The sequence below is a fragment of the Lepisma saccharinum genome, chromosome 15 (assembly GCF_977018435.1).
Source record: "Lepisma saccharinum chromosome 15, izLepSacc3.1, whole genome shotgun sequence".
Taxonomy (NCBI): domain Eukaryota; kingdom Metazoa; phylum Arthropoda; class Insecta; order Zygentoma; family Lepismatidae; genus Lepisma; species Lepisma saccharinum.
Window position 1 is genome coordinate 25702633 of NC_139243.1, and position 21750 is coordinate 25724382.

The 21750-nt window shown below is 41.7% G+C and overlaps 1 protein-coding gene across 1 annotated transcript in view; it reads left to right on the forward strand.

The window, feature by feature from the left end:
• The window catches only part of LOC145999169 (glycine receptor subunit alpha-2-like), a 125568-nt gene that overhangs the window by 98001 nt on the left and 5817 nt on the right, over positions 1 to 21750 (forward strand). The window contains exon 8 of the mRNA XM_083136102.1: positions 2172 to 2415. Within this exon, the coding sequence (XP_082992228.1) occupies positions 2172 to 2415 (244 nt within the window). The remainder of the gene's footprint in view (positions 1 to 2171; positions 2416 to 21750) is intronic.

Sequence of the window (21750 nt, forward strand, 5' to 3'; positions counted from 1 at the left end):
GATATAACCCCCCCCTTGATGAAATCCTGCGTACGCTACTGATTCTAGATCTGACAATCTCGTAACGCCCTTCCTCAAGTCAACCTAGTATTAGATTCTCTTCCATTCTAGATCAGACGATCTCGTAACAGTCTTCCTCAAGTCAACCTAGTATTGGATTCTCTTCCATTCTAGATCAGACGATCTCGTAACAGTCTTCCTCAAGTAAATCGAGTATTGGATTCTCTTCCATTCTAAATCTGACCATCTCGTAAGGGTCTTCCTCAAGTCAAACGAGTATTGGATTCTGTTCTCTTCTAGATCTGACAATCTCGTAAGGGTCTTCCTCAAGTCAATCGAGTATTAGTTTCTGTTCCCTCCTAGAGCAGATGATCTCGCGTAACGGTGTTCAAGTCAACCGAGTATTAGATTCTATTCTATCCTAGATCAGACGACCTCGTAACGGTCTTCCTCATGTCAACCGAGTGTTGGATTCTGTTCTACCCTAGATCAGACGATCTCGCGTAACGGTCTTCCTCAAGTCAACCTAGTATTAGATTCTGTTCTATTCTAGATCAGACGATCTCGTAACGATCTTCCTCAAATCAACCGAGAATTGGATTCTGTTCCATCCTAGATCAGACGATCTCGTAACAGTGGGCCTCCCCCATGGCCCAATGGTAGCGTCATTGCCTTGTAATCAAGGGGTCCCGGGTTCGATACCCGGTGGAGGCACAAGTGGTTCGGATCCCACTTTAAACTGTATGTCCAGTCCCGATTAGCCTTACTGTGCATAAAGTGGACTTAAAACACCAACTCAAACCAAACCAAACTCGTAACAGTCTTCCTCAAGTCAATCGAGTATTGGATTTTATATTATTCTAGATCAGACGATCTCACAGAACCTCCATTACGAAACGAAGTATTTGATTCTGTTCTGTTTTAGATCGGATATTCCCTAAGCGATTCCCTTCAAGACCACCGAAGGGCCTCCCCTATGAGGTAGTGGTAACGTCGCCTCCTTGTAACCAAGGGGTCCCGGATGGAGGCATATAGTGGTTTAGATCCCGCTTTAAACTGTAGGATCACTCACAATTAGCCTTTCTGTGCATAAAGTGAACCTACAAACAAAAAACGCACGACCACCGAGTACTAGATTCTATTTTATTCTAGATCTGATGCTCCATTATTGACTGCCTTGGTGGCAAGCGAGTTGTAGGATCAATTTTATTTCTCTATTGTCTTCAAGACAACCGATTACTATTTATACTCTGTGCCAGAAAACTCTGGAGCAAACGGGCAAAAACGAGTGTCTGCGCAAGTGACTCGATAGGAATCGACCAATGAACGAGCGAGAGGGGAAAGTGAGTACGTTAAGTTGAAAATGAAACGGCAGCTAGCAGACGTTTACAGCACCACGCAGTGCTTTGTTCCGCTCACTCGCTTTCTCCCCTTCTCTACCGTTATGCGCGGCCTTGCTCCACAAATTTCCTATGTAGAGTGTATGGTATAGGTCCTGATTCGAAAACCAGTTTGGTATCTTTGACATAGCTCGAGAGGAATCCGACCGGACGCGTATCTGGTTTCAAGCCAGCTCCTGTTCTTCTGAGAAGCGCTGTTGCCACTTATACCTGCAGTGTTTAGACATCCAACACGAACTGCAACGATATTACACTCCCAAGGTCTCCACATTGTTTTAAAAAAAATAGCACAACCTAGCAAATATAAGAGCAATCTCACGTTATGAAATCTCTAAAGAAACTAAACATAAATTTGCAACATTTCATTTACTGCACATGGACTTGACAAGAGCTACCAGCTCCTTAAAGGGGCGCTATTGGTGGAAAAGTTTGAGGGGAAGGTTTACTGAGCTCCACGTGGACTTAATGGTTGTCAGAAGGAAACTCGGGCATCCCCGATGGCGCAGTGGTAGCGTCGTTGCTTTGTAATCAAGGGGCCCCTGGTTCGATTGCTGTTGGAGGCATATAGTGGTTCGGATTGCACTTTAAACTGTCGGTACAGTCCCGATTAGCCTTATTGTGCATAAAGTGGACTTAAAACACCACTCAATAAATCAGAGGAAAACTGATCTTTCAGAACTTTCTATGCAGTAAAGTAGCGTTCGAATCAGGACTTTAACTTTACCGTAATGAAGACAGCTGAGTACTGGCTTCTGTTCTCTTCTATTCTAGATCAGACTCTCCCGGGACGACCTCCATCAAGGCAGCCGAGTACTGGCTCATCTCCTGCATTGTTTTCGTCTCGGCTGCTCTTGCAGAGTACTGCATTGTGCTCTGCTACATCCGTTATCAGCAGGTCTGGAAGAAGCAGGAGAAAGCAGAAGAAGCCAACCGCAGGTACTGGAGCACAGCAGCCTCCAGGAGCTTCCTCAGCTTGCCATGGAGCGGGAAGAGGGCGCTGAAAACTGCGGCATCGGTGAGTAATTCAGAACACGTTTACTTTCTTCGCCTCTAGGAGAGAGGGGACTAAAGCATATCGCCCACTGAAACGCGGCGACAGAACTTCTGTTGTCTGCTTCTATTGAAATCAAATGGTGTAACACCCACTACAGCGAACCGAAGCGCGGAATTACCGTGCCAGAAGTATGCCTGTTTATAGCGTATCAATCCCTAAGATTATATGTTTATTTTATTAAGTCTCTCTGAATGCTTCACGTTGACCAGGGCATTCACTTTTTCTCAGTTGTCTCAGCCTCTGAGGCATGTAAACAATGCACAGTGTTGTGCTATGCAAACCTCCTGAGCTATCCAGGAAACAGATAGTTTCTTCTGCCTATGGAGTCGGCGGTTTGCATGGTGGCAATTAAAAACACGGTTCGGCATGGAGGAAGAGCTCGATGGCCTAGTGATATAGAGGTGAGACAAGCTGAGAGGGGACTGACTTTGGATTGGAGTTGAGAAGGGAGAAGAGGTCAGGAGAGCAGTAGGGCAGTAGTAAGACGACGCTCTGGTCAGCCAAATTGAGAAGCCAACAGAGGACTTCGTATATTCTATTCATCCTAATTCATCAGATAGACAGATAATTATCCTAACACCCAGCCATGATTCAGGTTCAAAGGTTCACAAAACCCAACGAGTGACCATTGTCTTTTCTGCAGTTTAGTTCCTTAATTTATTTGTACCTTTCGCATTGCCAAGCGTTAACTCGTCATGCCAATGACGAGTGCTCTCATCAGAGGATGAATGATGAGTAACTTACATCACCCATTGATTAATTGGTTAACATTCTTGGTAAGGTCCCACGAACTTCACGGTTCGTTACGAGAGGGTGGAAATCTTCTGTTGGCCGCGACACCAAATGCCCTTTCGTGTAATTCCGCGTCTCTTCGTTTAGCTCCGGCAAGCGTCAAGAAGCTCGGCCCCGCTGTAGGCGAGCATGAAAAATGTTCCGCGCGGCGCCGTGATTCGGAGCGTTACAGCGCGGTCCATGGGCGGACTACACTCGGAGGTTCGGTGTGGCGCATTTCCGGCGTCTCAATGGGCGATCAGCCTAAGCCAGTAGCGTATCCAGAAGAGAGTTCATGGGGGGGCATAACCTGTCCTTTGCACCAAAGACAAAAGGTCAGTAAAATTGTAAATTAAGAGTTGATTGTTGCATTAAACAACCCATGTGTGTGTGCGTCTGGGCGTGTGTGTGACGAGAGAAGAGTGCATGTTATAAACATATGTGTACAAATCTATCTAAATATAGTCCCCTTATCTCCATAAAAGTCTCTTACTCATGGATAGTATTTTCTCGTATACATGCGATTTCTTAAGGATGTATGTCCAGGAGGCATCTATTTTATCTCTAAATTTGATCCTAATAAGGTTATAATAGAATTCAAAAACTTCCCTGTTATATCCATATAATGCTCGGAAAATGTCCAGAATATGTTCCAATCTAATCAATAAAACATACTGAAAAACATCCTTTTAACATCTCATTTACATCCAGAAAATGTTAAAAACAAGTGCAAAAAATGCTCTTCTCTCATCTAAATAATGTCCAGATAATATCCAAATGTAGTAGAAAATTGTCTAAATCAAAGCATATATGTCCAGATAACGTCCCACTTGATGTCCAAAAGTGGTCCAGAAACGTCCATAATATATCCATTTCTGGATATCACTTATGCGAACAAATGGATAACGAGAGGACATCAAATGGATGTCTATTGGATATTCCTATCTATCGGATATCCAGAACTTACGATACGAATATCCAATGGACGTATTTTGGACATTTGTATGCTGTTTGGGAAGGCATTAAAAACCTTTATAACATCAAAATCGTCCGTCACAAAAGCTGTTTCAATGTAAAATATTTAAATTGCTACTTAATCTAATCTATTCAGTGTTTGGAATGAACGAGTTAAAAGTTTCGGATGCGTCGGCACATGTGGCTATTTTGCACTCTTGAAAGTATACAATGAAAACATCCCCTTAACTAAACTCCTTACCTGAAAGTCAAACATGGTGTATAAAGAGCACTTTCAGAAAGGTTAAAATGTGCAAGATTGTACAGAAACCTGCACATTAAAAAGACAAGGCTAGGCTAAATCTTCCTCAGAAACCGCTCTGCTTAAGCAGTTTAGCTCCTTGGTGGTGACAAAAGGTACTTTCATAGGCGCAATAACAAAAATTGTAGTCGCATTTTCCAACTTCTGATCGGTAATGCGACTGGTGTAAAATATAGGAGTAACTCCCTCCAGTGGTGTGTGCAGGAATTTCGAAAGGAAGGGGTTACGTATACTTTTTTTTGGTAGTCAGCCCTCATTTTGCCATCATTTCTTGCCATTGACATTCTTTTTTTAGGAATACTGGGTCAAAGGGGGGTTTATGACCCCACCAACCCCCTTTGGGCACGCCATTGACTCCAGATGGGGAAGGAGAAAGACAACCTCAGTCAGATACTCATCCTTCATCCAAACTCAAGAGAGAGAAATTTAAATAAACCTGCGTAGTAGCACGTACGAAATGTGCATTTTAATGTTTTAGTGGTATAATAAACCTAACAATAGGGGTGTTGTCACCGGATGGGTGACGGAAATAATCGTAGAGCACCATCCTAAACACTTCAGAATCGCTGCAACGTATTCAACGGCTGGCAAGAGGGTACTTGCCCTCCTGGTAAAGACGTGGTGAAAAATTTAATTATCTTCAACGTACTGTTTTACGTGGAAAGTAAATATTACACTATTTTCAAAAAATTGAAAATAAAGCATTGTCCACCCTGGGAATGTGCTGTTTGTCTACGTACGCCCATGAATCACTAAGAATCACGCGCGCACATAAACACAGCGACAGAGTGGGGACGAAGACAAAGTGATAGGGGAGAAACAAATAAAATAGAAAGATCAAGGAAAGAGAGGAAGAAAGAAACAGAAGAAGAAGAAGAAGAAGAAGAAGAAGAGAGAGAGAGATCAAGGAAGAAAGAAATAATAGAGAGAGAAGGGGAAGGACCAAGGAAAAAGAGACTGAGGAAAGACATAGCGTGACAGAGAGAGAAAAGGAAAAATGGAAACAAAAGGAAGAAGCAAGAGAAAGGTAAAGAAAGCAAGAGAGAGATAAATAAAGAATCAAGGAAACTGAGGAAACAAACAGTGCATGTGAGAGAGAAAGAAATTAGAGAGTATGAAAGAAAATACAAAAAATGGAAGGAAGATAATGGGCAATAGAGAATAAAGAAAACTAGAGGGAAGAAAGGATCAAGGAAACAGGAAAGAAATAGACAGTGTGAGAGAGAAAGAGAATATTAAAGAAAATACAAACAAAAGGAAGGAAGATAAAGAGAAACAGAATGAATAAAGAAAAAGAGTATCGGAGAAAGAGTATAAAACAGAATCAAGAGGAAGAAACAGAATGGATAATTATAACACCATTAAGCCTTGTTTCCATGATTATGAAAAACTAAATATGCTGACCAAGGCAGTAATTTATTTTATTAAAAACATAAACTAAACGTAACGTTTCAACCTTCTAGCAAGGTCTTCTTCAGACTCTGCAGCAAGTACAAAAGTAACAAGATACAAAAACAGGGTATTATATATACACAAACATTACTCCCTCCAGACTATTTAGCGAGGAATGCAAACAAGAAAAAGGAAAACAGAGAAGAGGAAGAGGAAGGGATTATCTACGAAGTGAAATGTAAAGAATGTCAGAGTGTGTACATAGGAGAAACGAAAAAAAAGGCTGAAAGAAGTGTTGAAACAACATAGGGATGATGTACGACTTAAAAGAGAGAGAAATGCAATATTTAAACATATGAGAGAAACAGGACATGACATAGAGTGGGATGAGGCTAAGCAGATAGGAAGGGAGAAGAGAATGCTAGTGAGAAAATGGAAGGAAGCCAAGGAAATAGAGAAGAAAGGTGAAGAAGACACAATGAACTGGAATGGGGGACTGAAGTTAAACAAAGAATGGAAGAAGATGTTAGAAAGAGTGGAAAGGACAAGAGAGAAAGAGGAGAGGAGAAGGAAGAAAAATGAAGGGAAAAGAGCGTGAGATTAAAAGTTCAACCACATTCTATATGGAAGTAATTGTGTTTTGCCTTTTAGGTGAAAGTAAAGTTGGCAAGTGAAAGTCACCTGCTAGAAAGTTCCAAACAACTTTCTAAATAGTCTGAAGGGAGTAATGTTTGTGTATATATAATACCCTGTTTTTGTATCTTGTTACTTTTGTACTTGATACAGAGTCTGAAGAAGACCTTGCTAGAAGGTTGAAACGTTACGTTTAGTTTATGTTTTTAATAAAATAAATTACTGCCTTGGTCAGCATATTGAGTTTTTCAAAATGGATCATCCTTTGCCACTGTGAAACGCTGGTATAACGAATTTAATCGTGGCCGCCATTCGCTCACCGACGAGATTCGCGAAGGTCGTCCAAAATCAGTTGTTGTTCAAGAAAACATTGATGCTGTGCAAAACCTAATACTGCAAGATCGTCATGTGACATACTGTGAAATTGAGGCAACCATAGGCATTAGTTCCACCAGCATATATAAAATATTGCATGATCATTTAGCTGTGAGAAAGGTATGTTCTCGTTGGATCCCACACAATTTGACAAAAACTCAAAAAGACGCTCGCGTCAATTGGTGCAAACAAATGCTCAATAAATACAATCGTGGTGCTTCAAAAGACGTATATAAGATTGTAACAGGTGACGAATCATGGATATATGCATACGAGCCGGAACGTAAACAGCAGTCTACTGTATGGGTGTTTCAAGATGAACCCAATCCAACAAAAGTTGTTCGCGCTCGAAGCACATCGAAACAAATGGTCGCCTGTTTTTTCGGGAAAACTGGTCATGTGGCAACTGTGTCTTTAGAGGAACGTAGAACGGTCAACTCTGAATGGTACACAACAATTTGTTTGCCCGAGGTCTTCGGTCAAATACGGAAAACAAACAAACGCCGTCGGATCATTCTTCATCAAGACAATGCCAGCTGTCACACATCTCGTCTAACAACCGACTTTATGATGTAACGAGTGCACTCACGGTCCCCGAAATGACGTGTCAATCATACCCCGGCACGGGGCCAAACGTCGTTATGTGTACGGGAAACCGGTCGTGACTCACGGTCCAGTTATCAAGTTCGGTACTGAGACGGTCGTTTATTGTCATACTATTGCGAGGCGGAGATTAATACCTTGAAAAGTTACACTGTTTTGTTTACCTTTGATATGTAGATTCGAACAATCATAAAACACTAATAGCATAATATCTGGTACCTGAAAAAACGTCAAATAACAACACTGACGAACGGTAAAAAGTGAATATATATTGTAACAACAAAATAATATTGCAATCAACAACTGTTTACAAAGCCTCCTCACTCTCACAACATTCACTCTATCTCTCTTTCACACACAGAGGTATTTTTACATGTGAAGTATGGATACAAATCATGGATCTCATTAACATATCATTCCTTTTAATTTCTAAGCCTTTATGTGAATTTAGGGCATTTGTCTGCCAGCTCCCGTGCTCTTTTAAATTAACTTAAGTGCCAGCCCTCGGAAAGCGGTTAACTAAGACAATTGGGTCGGCGTGGTTAAATCTTTCGTTCGAATGAACGTGTGCATCGAGTCGTAAGCACGACATTACAAGTTTCTCGGACGGGGGTATTACACACAAGCCTCTCTCGTCCAATGAGAACAACTACTCAATTACATAGTGATGCAAAAACTTAATTGGCTCCAGCTGCCGGAAATACACTAATCAATCGTCGGCGCGAGCAAAATTTACATCAAAAACCACTATGCAACAAATAATACGATTTCACGCACACGACCTTGCAATAAAAACAACTACGCTTTCCACAATTAAAAAGGACTCATCAGCCAAGTATTGACAAATTAAATGGCGCGACGGGGCGGTCGGTTACACAAAAAATGGAGCACACTTTGACAATTTACACTAAATATTAAAGAAATGAAATGGAGCTTCTAACGCTGAATGCAGACAATTAAATTAGAACATCTGAACATGAAATTACCCTTTTTTATAACAATACCAAAAATTATCAGACGCGGGGGTGAGATTCGGGGTTTCCAGAGTAACTTTGCGAATAAGTGAGACTTCGGCGTTAACTGTACGGTGTTGATACTAACGACGCACGTTTACATGTATATGAGACCCTCTGAAGTATACTGAACCAGACTCTGCTACATGGCGTGGTTATTCATCTCTCCTGGACGCGGGACTTGCACACGGTTCCTTTGTGGCGAAATTGTCCTCCGAGGTCGATCGCGACGAGGAATAATTGCGACGACATGGTGTACTTGCACCTCCTCAGTACTTCGGGCGTTCCTCTTGTCACTAGCGTCGGGTGTACGTGGTCACGCGCCGGTTCGGAATATCTCTAGTGTCGGGCATCAATTGGACGTCGATCTGCAATCATCTCTCTCTGGTGCCGGGCTTCGTTTGGGCGTCGTTCTGGTATCATCCTTCCCTCTCTTTCTCTGGTAACTAGCTTCGGTTGGAACGTCGATCTGGAAACGTCCTTCGGGCTTTGGTTGGGACGTCGATCTGAAAGCGTCCTTCGGGCTTTGGGCAGTGTTTGGTTTTGGCGTCGTCTGACTGGCTTCGGCGTCGTTGCAGGCGTCAGGGAAGCGACGCCCCCCTTCTCTATCTTCTTTAGCCCTCCATCCTTATGTAGTCCACGCTTGGCAAAAACAAATCACCGCGTAATCTTCACCAAAATAAGGCGCACACTGGTAACTCCCTATCCGCAAGTTGCTCACAGTACGTAAGGAAACAAAGTTCACGGACACAAAGCAATGATCACGCGAGAGTGTAGCGCGGAGATGCTCTCTCTGTGAAATCCGGGTAAAAACTGTGTCTGGAATCATAGTACTGCCTATATATAAGAGATTCGAATTCTTCCGTTGAACAGGACGCTCTAGTGGCTTGGCTTCGCTTTCTCAGGGGATGGAAATGACCTCTGTCCATTGTCTTGAAAGGCGCGGTCAGCGACGCGTCCTGGATCCTTGCAGAGTCGGGCTCCAGCTGGTTCTCCTGGTCATCCGTGAACATGGGTTCGAACGCCTGCTGCGACTCGAGCCCGGTAGCGGCGAAAATAATCTTTCCTTATCTCCGCGTTGGTGCAAATATGTCATGTTCTAGGCGGCGGCTGTCACTCAAGAAAAACTCGTCCCCAACTCCCGGCGTCTGGCTCGGATACAAGTTTATTCACAAAATAAATCAAACCTCACACTTTCATGTTTGTGCATAAAATGAATCAATATATACAAAAATAATTTATATCGAACTGCGTTTCACATGTCACTAGATACCGTGACATCTCGCCCTCCTTCCGATCAAAAAATTCTGTAGGCGAATAAAATTTTTTACTACTCAGGGGCATGAAATTTTGACTACAAATTTTTTTAACACCCTGTACAAAAAAAGTAAACCAGTTCGATAACACAAAACACATGATATAAATGATACCTCCAATTTACCTAATAAATATACATTTTATACACTCAATAATTTACACAAAAATAGGATAAATGTACCTCACATCCTGATCAGAATTTAAACCAAAGACTCGCTTGTGCTTTTATATGGCGCTAACCACTCTTGGCGCTTTTCGTCGGAGCAGTTCCACCTTTTGCATTTCTCTGCAAAAATACGGCCCGTCGTACATGAAAAACAGCTTCTTGATCTTTACCTTCACTTGCATAGAGCGCGGAAAGTGCGCCAGGAAGGCTTCCCTAAACGCCGAGTACGAATGAAAGTGTCTTTCATTCCGATCCAGCTTGTTCTGTGTTCGATCTTGCACCCAGCCTTTCAGTACAAGCAATCGCTCTCCATCCGCCAGTCCTAACTCCCGGGCTGTTGCTTCGAATTCCTCGACGAGGGCAGACGGCGATATCCTGTCGTCCCCGGAGAACTTCTTGAAGTTTTTCTCATATTCGGGCGGAAACAAAGCTCTCTCCGCCGACGGTGGTTCAGGCCGTATGTCGTCCTGGCTTGAAGTTTGGGCTTCGAACGGTCGCGGCGATGGAAGATGTAGTCCCGATTCCACTTCGTTTCCTCGGCTGACACATTTAGTCGGTCTTACGTCACTCGTGCTCCTTGAAGGCGAAGGAACTTCAGCTGGCTGCGATGACGTCATAGCTGTCGGCTCTCGCGGTGATCCCGGAACGTCGGCTACGTTCAATTGTCGTAGTTTTTCCTCGATTCCCTTTATTTTCTCGGAATTCCCTTCCGTTGGGTTCGCTGCTCGCCGCACTTGTCGCTCGGGGGCATCGTTGCTCCGATTGCAAAGGAACTCCAGCTGTGCACTTTGCTGGCCGATGTGTTGCAAGGCTCCTTCTCGTTCACGTACGCTCTGCGCCAGTGTTGCCGCCTTGGCTCCTTGATCCATGATGCGAGGGTCGGTCTCCTCGGTCCTGGGTTTGATTTGAGCCTCGGATTCTTGGATCGTTGGGAGGAGTTGTTGCGTCATTTCTCCTCCGGAGGCGCGAACTGTTCCTTGGAGGTGTTCTCCCATCCTTCGTACGTTGGTCTGCATCCTGGTTTCCAACCCCTGGATATTGGTCTGCGCCTCGGTCTGCAACTCCTGGCTGGTGGTTTGTACCTTGGTTCCCATTTCTTGGATGTTGATCCGCATTCTTTGCATGCTGGCTTTCATCCTGGTTTCCATTCCTTGGAGCATCTTGAGGATTATCTGGAATTGGTTGGCAACACTGCCACTTCCTACGTCATCTTGTTCCTTGCTGTGGTCGCTGTCCGCACGTGACGATGTACCCCCTTGGGCACTTGGTACCTCCCTTTCCATTTCCAACTGGCTCTTGCACTGGAGACAAACCGGTCCGGAATCTCCCTCGCTGTCGACTTTGGAGTCAGAAAATTCCTGTCCACAAGCCTCGCAAATCATCTTGACGTCACTCTTGTTCAAACAGTCTATACGGCGATTTCTTAATCTCATGGAGGCCTTTCGCTAAATTATCTGCTCAATCTTCTGTCGCACTTTGGAACAGTTACGCAAACTTACGCGAGCTCACACAAAAATGTGAATTACAAATCGATACATAAAAAGAAAAAGGAGGTCCGTCGGGAACCCCTTATCCCGCAACTAAGCCTGATGCCATAAATTACGCCAAAAACCAAAAAAGTACACAAAAAGTACATAAAAAATGCCCTATGCAGCTGCCCTTGCTGCTTTCGCCGAAAAAAATATCTGCCCTATTGTTACCAATTACGCCCAATAACGTGTCCTTACACGTGAACCTACGACAAATACATCAAAATAACCCTCGAAATACAAAACGAAAAACACACAAATCATCAGGAACCTAACACAAGAATTTTATGCATGACGTATACAACAATGAAATTTCTACCGCTCTCGCAACCTGGCTTTCCTGGAAAGACATGACAAAAGTTGCCGTCCCATGTTCGCGGCGCCAAAATGTAACGAGTGCACTCACGGTCCCCGAAATGACGTGTCAATCATACCCCGGCACGGGGCCAAACGTCGTTATGTGTACGGGAAACCGGTCGTGACTCACGGTCCAGTTATCAAGTTCGGTACTGAGACGGTCGTTTATTGTCATACTATTGCGAGGCGGAGATTAATACCTTGAAAAGTTACACTGTTTTGTTTACCTTTGATATGTAGATTCGAACAATCATAAAACACTAATAGCATAATATCTGGTACCTGAAAAAACGTCAAATAACAACACTGACGAACGGTAAAAAGTGAATATATATTGTAACAACAAAATAATATTGCAATCAACAACTGTTTACAAAGCCTCCTCACTCTCACAACATTCACTCTATCTCTCTTTCACACACAGAGGTATTTTTACATGTGAAGTATGGATACAAATCATGGATCTCATTAACATATCATTCCTTTTAATTTCTAAGCCTTTATGTGAATTTAGGGCATTTGTCTGCCAGCTCCCGTGCTCTTTTAAATTAACTTAAGTGCCAGCCCTCGGAAAGCGGTTAACTAAGACAATTGGGTCGGCGTGGTTAAATCTTTCGTTCGAATGAACGTGTGCATCGAGTCGTAAGCACGACATTACAAGTTTCTCGGACGGGGGTATTACACACAAGCCTCTCTCGTCCAATGAGAACAACTACTCAATTACATAGTGATGCAAAAACTTAATTGGCTCCAGCTGCCGGAAATACACTAATCAATCGTCGGCGCGAGCAAAATTTACATCAAAAACCACTATGCAACAAATAATACGATTTCACGCACACGACCTTGCAATAAAAACAACTACGCTTTCCACAATTAAAAAGGACTCATCAGCCAAGTATTGACAAATTAAATGGCGCGACGGGGCGGTCGGTTACACAAAAAATGGAGCACACTTTGACAATTTACACTAAATATTAAAGAAATGAAATGGAGCTTCTAACGCTGAATGCAGACAATTAAATTAGAACATCTGAACATGAAATTACCCTTTTTTATAACAATACCAAAAATTATCAGACGCGGGGGTGAGATTCGGGGTTTCCAGAGTAACTTTGCGAATAAGTGAGACTTCGGCGTTAACTGTACGGTGTTGATACTAACGACGCACGTTTACATGTACATGAGACCCTCTGAAGTATACTGAACCAGACTCTGCTACATGGCGTGGTTATTCATCTCTCCTGGACGCGGGACTTGCACACGGTTCCTTTGTGGCGAAATTGTCCTCCGAGGTCGATCGCGACGAGGAATAATTGCGACGACATGGTGTACTTGCACCTCCTCAGTACTTCGGGCGTTCCTCTTGTCACTAGCGTCGGGTGTACGTGGTCACGCGCCGGTTCGGAATATCTCTAGTGTCGGGCATCAATTGGACGTCGATCTGCAATCATCTCTCTCTGGTGCCGGGCTTCGTTTGGGCGTCGTTCTGGTATCATCCTTCCCTCTCTTTCTCTGGTAACTAGCTTCGGTTGGAACGTCGATCTGGAAACGTCCTTCGGGCTTTGGTTGGGACGTCGATCTGAAAGCGTCCTTCGGGCTTTGGGCAGTGTTTGGTTTTGGCGTCGTCTGACTGGCTTCGGCGTCGTTGCAGGCGTCAGGGAAGCGACGCCCCCCTTCTCTATCTTCTTTAGCCCTCCATCCTTATGTAGTCCACGCTTGGCAAAAACAAATCACCGCGTAATCTTCACCAAAATAAGGCGCACACTGGTAACTCCCTATCCGCAAGTTGCTCACAGTACGTAAGGAAACAAAGTTCACGGACACAAAGCAATGATCACGCGAGAGTGTAGCGCGGAGATGCTCTCTCTGTGAAATCCGGGTAAAAACTGTGTCTGGAATCATAGTACTGCCTATATATAAGAGATTCGAATTCTTCCGTTGAACAGGACGCTCTAGTGGCTTGGCTTCGCTTTCTCAGGGGATGGAAATGACCTCTGTCCATTGTCTTGAAAGGCGCGGTCAGCGACGCGTCCTGGATCCTTGCAGAGTCGGGCTCCAGCTGGTTCTCCTGGTCATCCGTGAACATGGGTTCGAACGCCTGCTGCGACTCGAGCCCGGTAGCGGCGAAAATAATCTTTCCTTATCTCCGCGTTGGTGCAAATATGTCATGTTCTAGGCGGCGGCTGTCACTCAAGAAAAACTCGTCCCCAACTCCCGGCGTCTGGCTCGGATACAAGTTTATTCACAAAATAAATCAAACCTCACACTTTCATGTTTGTGCATAAAATGAATCAATATATACAAAAATAATTTATATCGAACTGCGTTTCACATGTCACTAGATACCGTGACAATGAACAGTCAAAAAATCGAATTGATGGGTCATCCGCCGTACAGTCCTGATTTGGCACCCAATGACTTCTTCTTGTTTCCGAATGTCAAGAATAAATTGCGTGGACAACGATTTTCGTCGGCGGAAGACGCCGTTGATACGTTCAAAAACCATATCATGGAGGTGTCTCAAGAAGATTGGAAAAACTGCTTTGACAAATGGTTCGAACGAATGCAAAAGTGTATTGACCATAAAGGAGAATACTTCGAAAAACAATAAAGCAGTTTTCAATGCCAAATTCCTGTTTTTTCGTTGTTAGGCTCAAAATATAAATAGTGACCCTCGTACTTAAGCGTTATATTTACAGATTTTTTTTTACCTTTTCCTTTCACTAAGTTGCTTGATATGCTTTTCAAAATGTGCACAAATATCGTAACCATGATAATGAGTAATATTCTCGAATGCATTTGCATTTGCAAATTGTATCCTACGAATTTCCCACAAATGTTGTTTTAGTGAAAGAAAAAGAATAGTAAGAATAAAAATATGACATGACCTTTCCAGAAGAAGAGTTTATGTACTTAACTAAGCTGTATGCGAAATTTGTCAATTGCTTGCTACCAGTTGAAAGTTGAGCTACAGGTAATTTTTTCTGAAGCCGAATATCGAGTAAAGAGTGTGTTTGAACTTCATGAGTACTTGCGTACTACCCATTTGAATGAAGCTGTTGAACAAGTGTACAAACTAACAAATTGTTCCTCACTGTTTCTGCCTCAAGCTCGTCGGTGGAAAGGTCGTTTTCTGCACTGAAGAGGATTCATACATTTCAACGCAGCACACAGACTCAGACAAGAAAATCTGACTTGGGAAAAGGAGCTGCCAAAGACATTGACCAGAAACTCCCGATTCTACGACGACGTGATTGAGGAGTATAAATGAGAATTTTCATTAAGTAATACATATGCTATTATTGTTAACATAGAGTGTGTGCATTTTGTGTTTGAAATTGAGTATGCCCATACATGACTTAGATTCAAATATATTCTATTCAGTTAAAATATCTTCGGGTTTTCTTTATCCAATATTTAGGTCAGGTTTATCTAAGGAAGTCTTACACCTTTCATACAATCACGCTACGCCACTGCTGTCATCTAGAGTCATGTAAGAAATCTTCCTTCGTTTACCTTCCATGTTGAGCTGTGCCCTTATTAGCGCACATGTTGTGCTCTCTGCTTGACACTTCCATATGAAGCAACTTCCGAAAACCGAATACAATGAATGAGTTCCACCCAGACGAAGCACAACTATTGTAGAATGCACTAATTAACTATAACCTGAACACTCTGACACTCCGAGCAATACTGAGGGAAAGTGGGAGGAGGGGAAAGTTCTGCGGTCATTGCCTCAGGGAAAGGGACAGTGGGTCACGCCCAGCTAATGGACTGGTGACGAATAACATGTATTCGAGGTGGTGTGGTGTACATGTGGGAAACAGGGTGGTTAGGATGTACATGGTATTTTACCAGCTTTGTACACATTGGACACAGATGGGCGAAAAGTGGACTATAACGAGGGCACGAATTAACGGGGGAGGGGTGTCATAGATGCTCCAAAATGACCTAAGCATCTTTGACGAAATAAATTTTAATCCCTGCCAGAGATGATTTTATCCATCCCATAAAATACAATTAATAGTGACATTTAAAACAAATATTTCCATTTGAATTTAAAACTAAATGTTGCTTCTTCATACAGGGAGTATAGTTTCGTTATTTGAAATCGCCTCACTACAAATTGACTATTTCGAAATTCATGCTGTAAATACCCAACTTATATTATACAACTTATCATACAAACACTACAAAAAAGTTTCATAATACTTAATTCCACACAATTAGTCCATATTGCAGGGAGTTGGCAACGATGAAAATGACGTATTAAAGAGTACCACAAAAAAATCATTACTACACTTGAATACATCTCCGGGAGTTAAAAACAAAACGAATAGTTTATAATAGAATATAAACATATACGTTCATAAACACCTGATCACGTAATATCTAGTCTCGAGTACGAAATCCCCTTCAAGTCTCGCATGAAAATTAGTAAAAAAAAACTCGTGTCCGAGTTCCTGAAACCAAACTACCTTTCATAATTTTCACTTATACGTAGTGAAGCTTTTAATCGTGTTAATTACTCCCACAATTATTTGGTTTGGTTGGTTGATTTGGTGTTTTAAGTCCATTTTATGCACAGTAAGGCTAATCGTGACTGGACCTCCAGTTTAAAGTGGGATCCGAATCACAATGTGCCTCAACCCGGGATCCCTTGATTACAAGGCGACGACGCTACCACTGCACCATCAAAGAGGCCCTTCCACAATTACTTCTAGTATTAAAGTACTTCTAATACCCCTATAAACTTGCGAAAATCACTAAACATTCGAAACGGTTACCGTAATTTGATGTTTTGTGAATGAGATTTCTATCATCATCTTGCGCAGAGGAACGGTGAACGACCGTACACCCTCCAAAAATTGCGACTTTCTCTTTTATAATCTACAGATTTCCATGTTTTACAAAGCCTGAAATTTATTTCAAGATGAGGAAACTACAAATAAGCAAGATATTTAGCCCCAAAATGTCACCACTTTTCTTAAACGCAAATTTCAATCTACACGTACAAGACACGCAAAAATTCGAAGAATAACGTAAATGTACTACAGGCATCAAACTAATATTCTTAACCTAACAAAAAAACTCAGATTACTATCAAAATCAAACCCAACACTCCTAGGGAGAATTCACACCGAAGAGACACGTGGCAAGCGACACTTGTTTCTTTGCTCAGTTCGCATGATGGTACCGATATAACTGCATTAATCAGTTTATTACTCACCCGAAAGAAAGTAACAAGCGACATTGTTACGTCTAAATCACATTGTAAAATTTGTGCAAGTTGTTGAAACTCGGGAAAGGCAAGTTGTGCATGAGAAAACAGATATAATATGCACTGACATCAAACTGTATACGATAGACTTTCCAGCCTGAATAAAGCGAAATACCTAAACACTAAAGAAATGGTTCTCAACCTTCGTTAGCCGGCCTGGTTAGCTCATAGCGCTACGACGTCAGGGGTTCCGGGTTCGAATCCTAGCCTCGGCATGGGCGTTTGTGAGTGTCCATTCATCAATTTCACCAGATTATGACTCATCCCCATCTTCGCAAATTACCCAAACGTGGCAGAAAAAGCGAAGTAAAATAGAGCAAGTCAATGAACCTTCGTGAAACCATGTCACGGTATTTTTTTAAGTCAATGCCCTTAACCCAAGAATTTTCCTTGTAAATCTTTACAGTATTTAAGATTTTGTGCATGAATTAACATGCACCTACGAAATTGAATATTGATTTGTAGCATAATCATAAAGAGTAATAATACGTAGTTTTATTATATGTAGGATTGTTGACAAATATAATAATATGAATGACGACGTGGTAACGTCGTCTCCTCGTAATTAAGTGATACCGGGTTCGATAACCTGTGGAGGTACATAATGGCGCGGGTCCCGCTTTAAACTGTAGGTCAAGTCCTGATAAGTATATTTGTGCATTCAATGGAATTAAAAATCGAAAACTTACAACTCAAATATGATATTGGGATTATGATAGTTGTCAACCAGTTTCAGCATAACATTTCGCGACTCAGTATAGTTGATACGAGGGCACGGTATAAGGTCGCGGCCCGGCAGTTGAGAAACAATGCACTAGAGTACTTTACCATGTTCACTGATCTATTTTCGACTAAAATGCCTCCATATGCTGTATTTTTCAAATAAAAACCGTCAACGTCGTAATTGGCGAAAACACAGCCTCTTTACACGATTTTGAAGGCAAATTACAGCCAATAACTGTATCAAAAAACTTGATAAAGCGAAAAGAACGCTGTGTTTAAATTTTAAAACATTGTACATATCGATACTACTGCGCATACGCGAACAACAAACTGAGGCAACACGATGGACGATGCACGGTATTGAGAAAACGGCACAGTCCAAGAGACACGTAAGGGACATGCGACACGTGTATCTTGCCGTGTCTCTTCCGTTCGAAAGTTTGCATTGAGGGTTCGCTTCTAAGTGACGCATGTCGCGTGTCTCTTCGGTGTGAATTCTCCCCTAACCTAACAATGTAAAATTACCAATATGCAAGGAAATCTATGTAACAAAATCACACGTATACCTTGAAAATATGCACTTTCCGTTAAGTGTTTGCAGGGGTAAAATCTATCAAGTGGCATATGTTTTAAGCCTGAAATCTGAAATGTAATTCCAGATGCGGAAACCACAAATAAGCAAAATATTTAGCACAAATATGACCAGCGTACGTTTATATCCCGCATGATGTTTTCAAAAGCAAATTTCGTTCTACACGCACAAACCATGTGCGTAGGCGAAAAATAACGTCATAACTGATACCGCATAAAATCACTTGGTACTACTTCCGTATAGATGAAACACCTAGAAATCATTTATTTCGCACTTTTTTACATTGGAAATGTACAATTCTGCATTGCGGAACATTTCTTCAGGTGTAATTTCTTCACATTTCTAACGGTAATAATGTATATTTCTTAAATTTACGAGTACTTACTGTTCTCAATTTTCTTGGTTCTGTAACACGCAATATGGCGATAGCGTACTGGGTCATCGCGCGTTGTGGCAGTGTTTTGTCGATTTGGAGTGTGTTTGTAGTGTTTCAACCTTCTTCACCGAAAAGTACCTAATTTCGTGGCCGGATTTGAAATTATGGTAATAATTCGTTAGCCCCACAAACCATTTCCGGTAAGGTTAGGTTAGGCTAACATAGTTCTAATTTTCGAAAAATTAAAAATATTGCGAAAAAAATGCGTCGTTGGAAACACTGACAGGGGGTTACGTCATCACACGGAACATCCTTGACGTACAGAAGCAAATGGAAGCAACAGGAATTGCGTGTCGGAGAGATATTTTTATAGAAAACAATAAGATTTAACGCTAAAAAATATTACACGGCGCAAGAAAACACATTGAGGAACTTGATCGATGATACAGAAAGTGATTTCCGTAAGTAGTTTCTTCTGTAAAAATGAAAAAATCCGTTTCCCCTATACGGAAGTGTTACCAATCACTTAATTTTTCGGTCACAACGCATCTCCGCGAGCTAAAAACTATGACAGACGTTCATATGAGGCACAATATTTATAAATCATTCAGTTTCTCGTGAATGTACAGAAGGTAACCACTAACCAGCACCTTGTATAGTTGTTGCTCGAGTCCGAAAAGTTCATGGCTGGTCTCAAACACTTGAGTTATAAGTAAACAAAAAATGGAGCGAATTTACAATTCCGGACACCTCCCCGATTATTGTAATATTTCGCATACTCACTAAGTGAGGCCTCCTAATAACGAATTTGTAGTTAAAATTTGGGGGTCACGTGTAGAAATTGGAAAATAAGCGAGATTGAGTGGTCCGTGATCGGGACAGACATGCACGATTGCTCATTATTAACGGAAGACTTTGTTTCCAATACTTAAAAAACAAAAATACATTCCTGACATTACTACGACCCCAAATTTTAACTATGCTTGCCTAACCTAACCTTACCGTGAATGGTTCGTGGGGCTATCCGTCAATGGTTTTTGGGGCTACCCGTGCATGGTTTTACGACCCCAAATTTTAACTGTTTGCCTAACCTAACCTTACCTTACCTTACCGAGAATGGTCAGTGGGGCTATCCGTGAATGGCTTTGCGCTAATTGTGATAACGAACCGATAAAAAAATCTTATTTTCGTAGCACTTTAACGGCAAACGTTCTTAATCGAAAACTCCATTTTCGTATCCTGCAATTTTACGATCGATGCATTGTTGCGAAACTTACCTGTAATCAACAACTTTTTTACTGTTCTCTTCCGTCATTCTTACACGATCCATGCTCTCCAAGTATGAAATCAACAGCGTGGCAACGCTGTAGACAGCGTAACTAATTACGAACGTCAATTGTTCATATCAACAAATATGGTTCCCATACTTGTATATGGAGAATCATTGCGAGAATAGAAAAGCTTATTTTACAACTTCTACACGTTAATGAACATTTTCTACACTTCAGCCCAACATGTTAACCTCAGATAAATCATCGCGACTAATTATTTCGTGAGTATAAGCAGTAGCATAGGAATTACAGAAGGCTCCGGTATTGTAAATTCTTGCCCCAAAAAAACATCATAAACCCATGTATCATGATATTAGTGCACATCAACAATGCATCCACTTATTTAAAACAAACGTCTGTTTGTTTATACTAATTTCAATATGCACTCCCTCACGAATCACGATAACAAATATATAACAATAACACGACAAACTATTGGTGGACTCAAGCCCCATGGACCCATAAGGTTGTAGTCATTGAGGATGGGGGCTGGATACAAGTATAAAGTGCATAGGTAATACGCCAACACCATCTAGCAAATATAAAAAAATAACGTTACTTACCTCTCTCCCTTTGTGATTTTATAACCCTGACTGTCGAACATTGATGCAACAGCCGGTGTTGTCTTATTATCAATTGCACAAAAGTGGCATAATAGGCACTGTATGACGTAACTGGCACTGTCAACGAAACACATTATAAAACCAAACACATACACATGTGTGCTATACACTGATCGCGTTAAAAGGCACTGAAATAAGTTACAAAGACGTTTAATTTTATGAAGTTACCTCGAACGCATTTAACCGCACACGCTGACTTCTCTATACTTCGAACTTCACCTTGAAAGGCGTCTACCACAAATGTTGCAAGACGCACAAAGCCAATGCTGACATCTGGCGATTAAGAAGTTACTTAGAGAAAGCTTCCCTTCACGCTGCTTACATACAATGTAAACAGCTATCAGAGTTGGAGATGCATACGATTTTCAATCATGTAGTTCAGTAAATACGACGCAAACAAATATCCATTGCTTGATTTATGTAGGCTGTTTGAGAAAAAGCATTTATGTCAAGACAAGCCATTTTACTGCAGAATGTTTTTTTTTTATTCTTACAATAAAAAAAATACAGACAAGATATATGTGTTGAATCATCATTGTTTAGAATCTTTACACATGCTCCATATAAAAATGTTTACTTATAATATTTTCTGCAGTGATTCTGTGACAACAACAGAAGACAATCGCAGTTTGTGACTTATGCGCCTTCACCCTAATAGATTTGTAAAGAAGAATGTCTTCATTAGATATCAAGACAAAGTAACTTCCAGATTTTTTGTATTGTATTGATTGATGTTTTAAGTCGACTTTATGCACAGTAAGGCTAATCGGGACTGGACCTACAGTTTAAAGTGTGATCCGAACCATCATGTGCCTCCACCGAGTATCGAACCCGGGAAACCTTGATCACAAGGCAACAACGCTACCACTGCGCCATCGGGAAGGTCTCTTCCAGATTTCTGTAATAGCTTTTTCGCTTATCACCGCGCCAAGTGT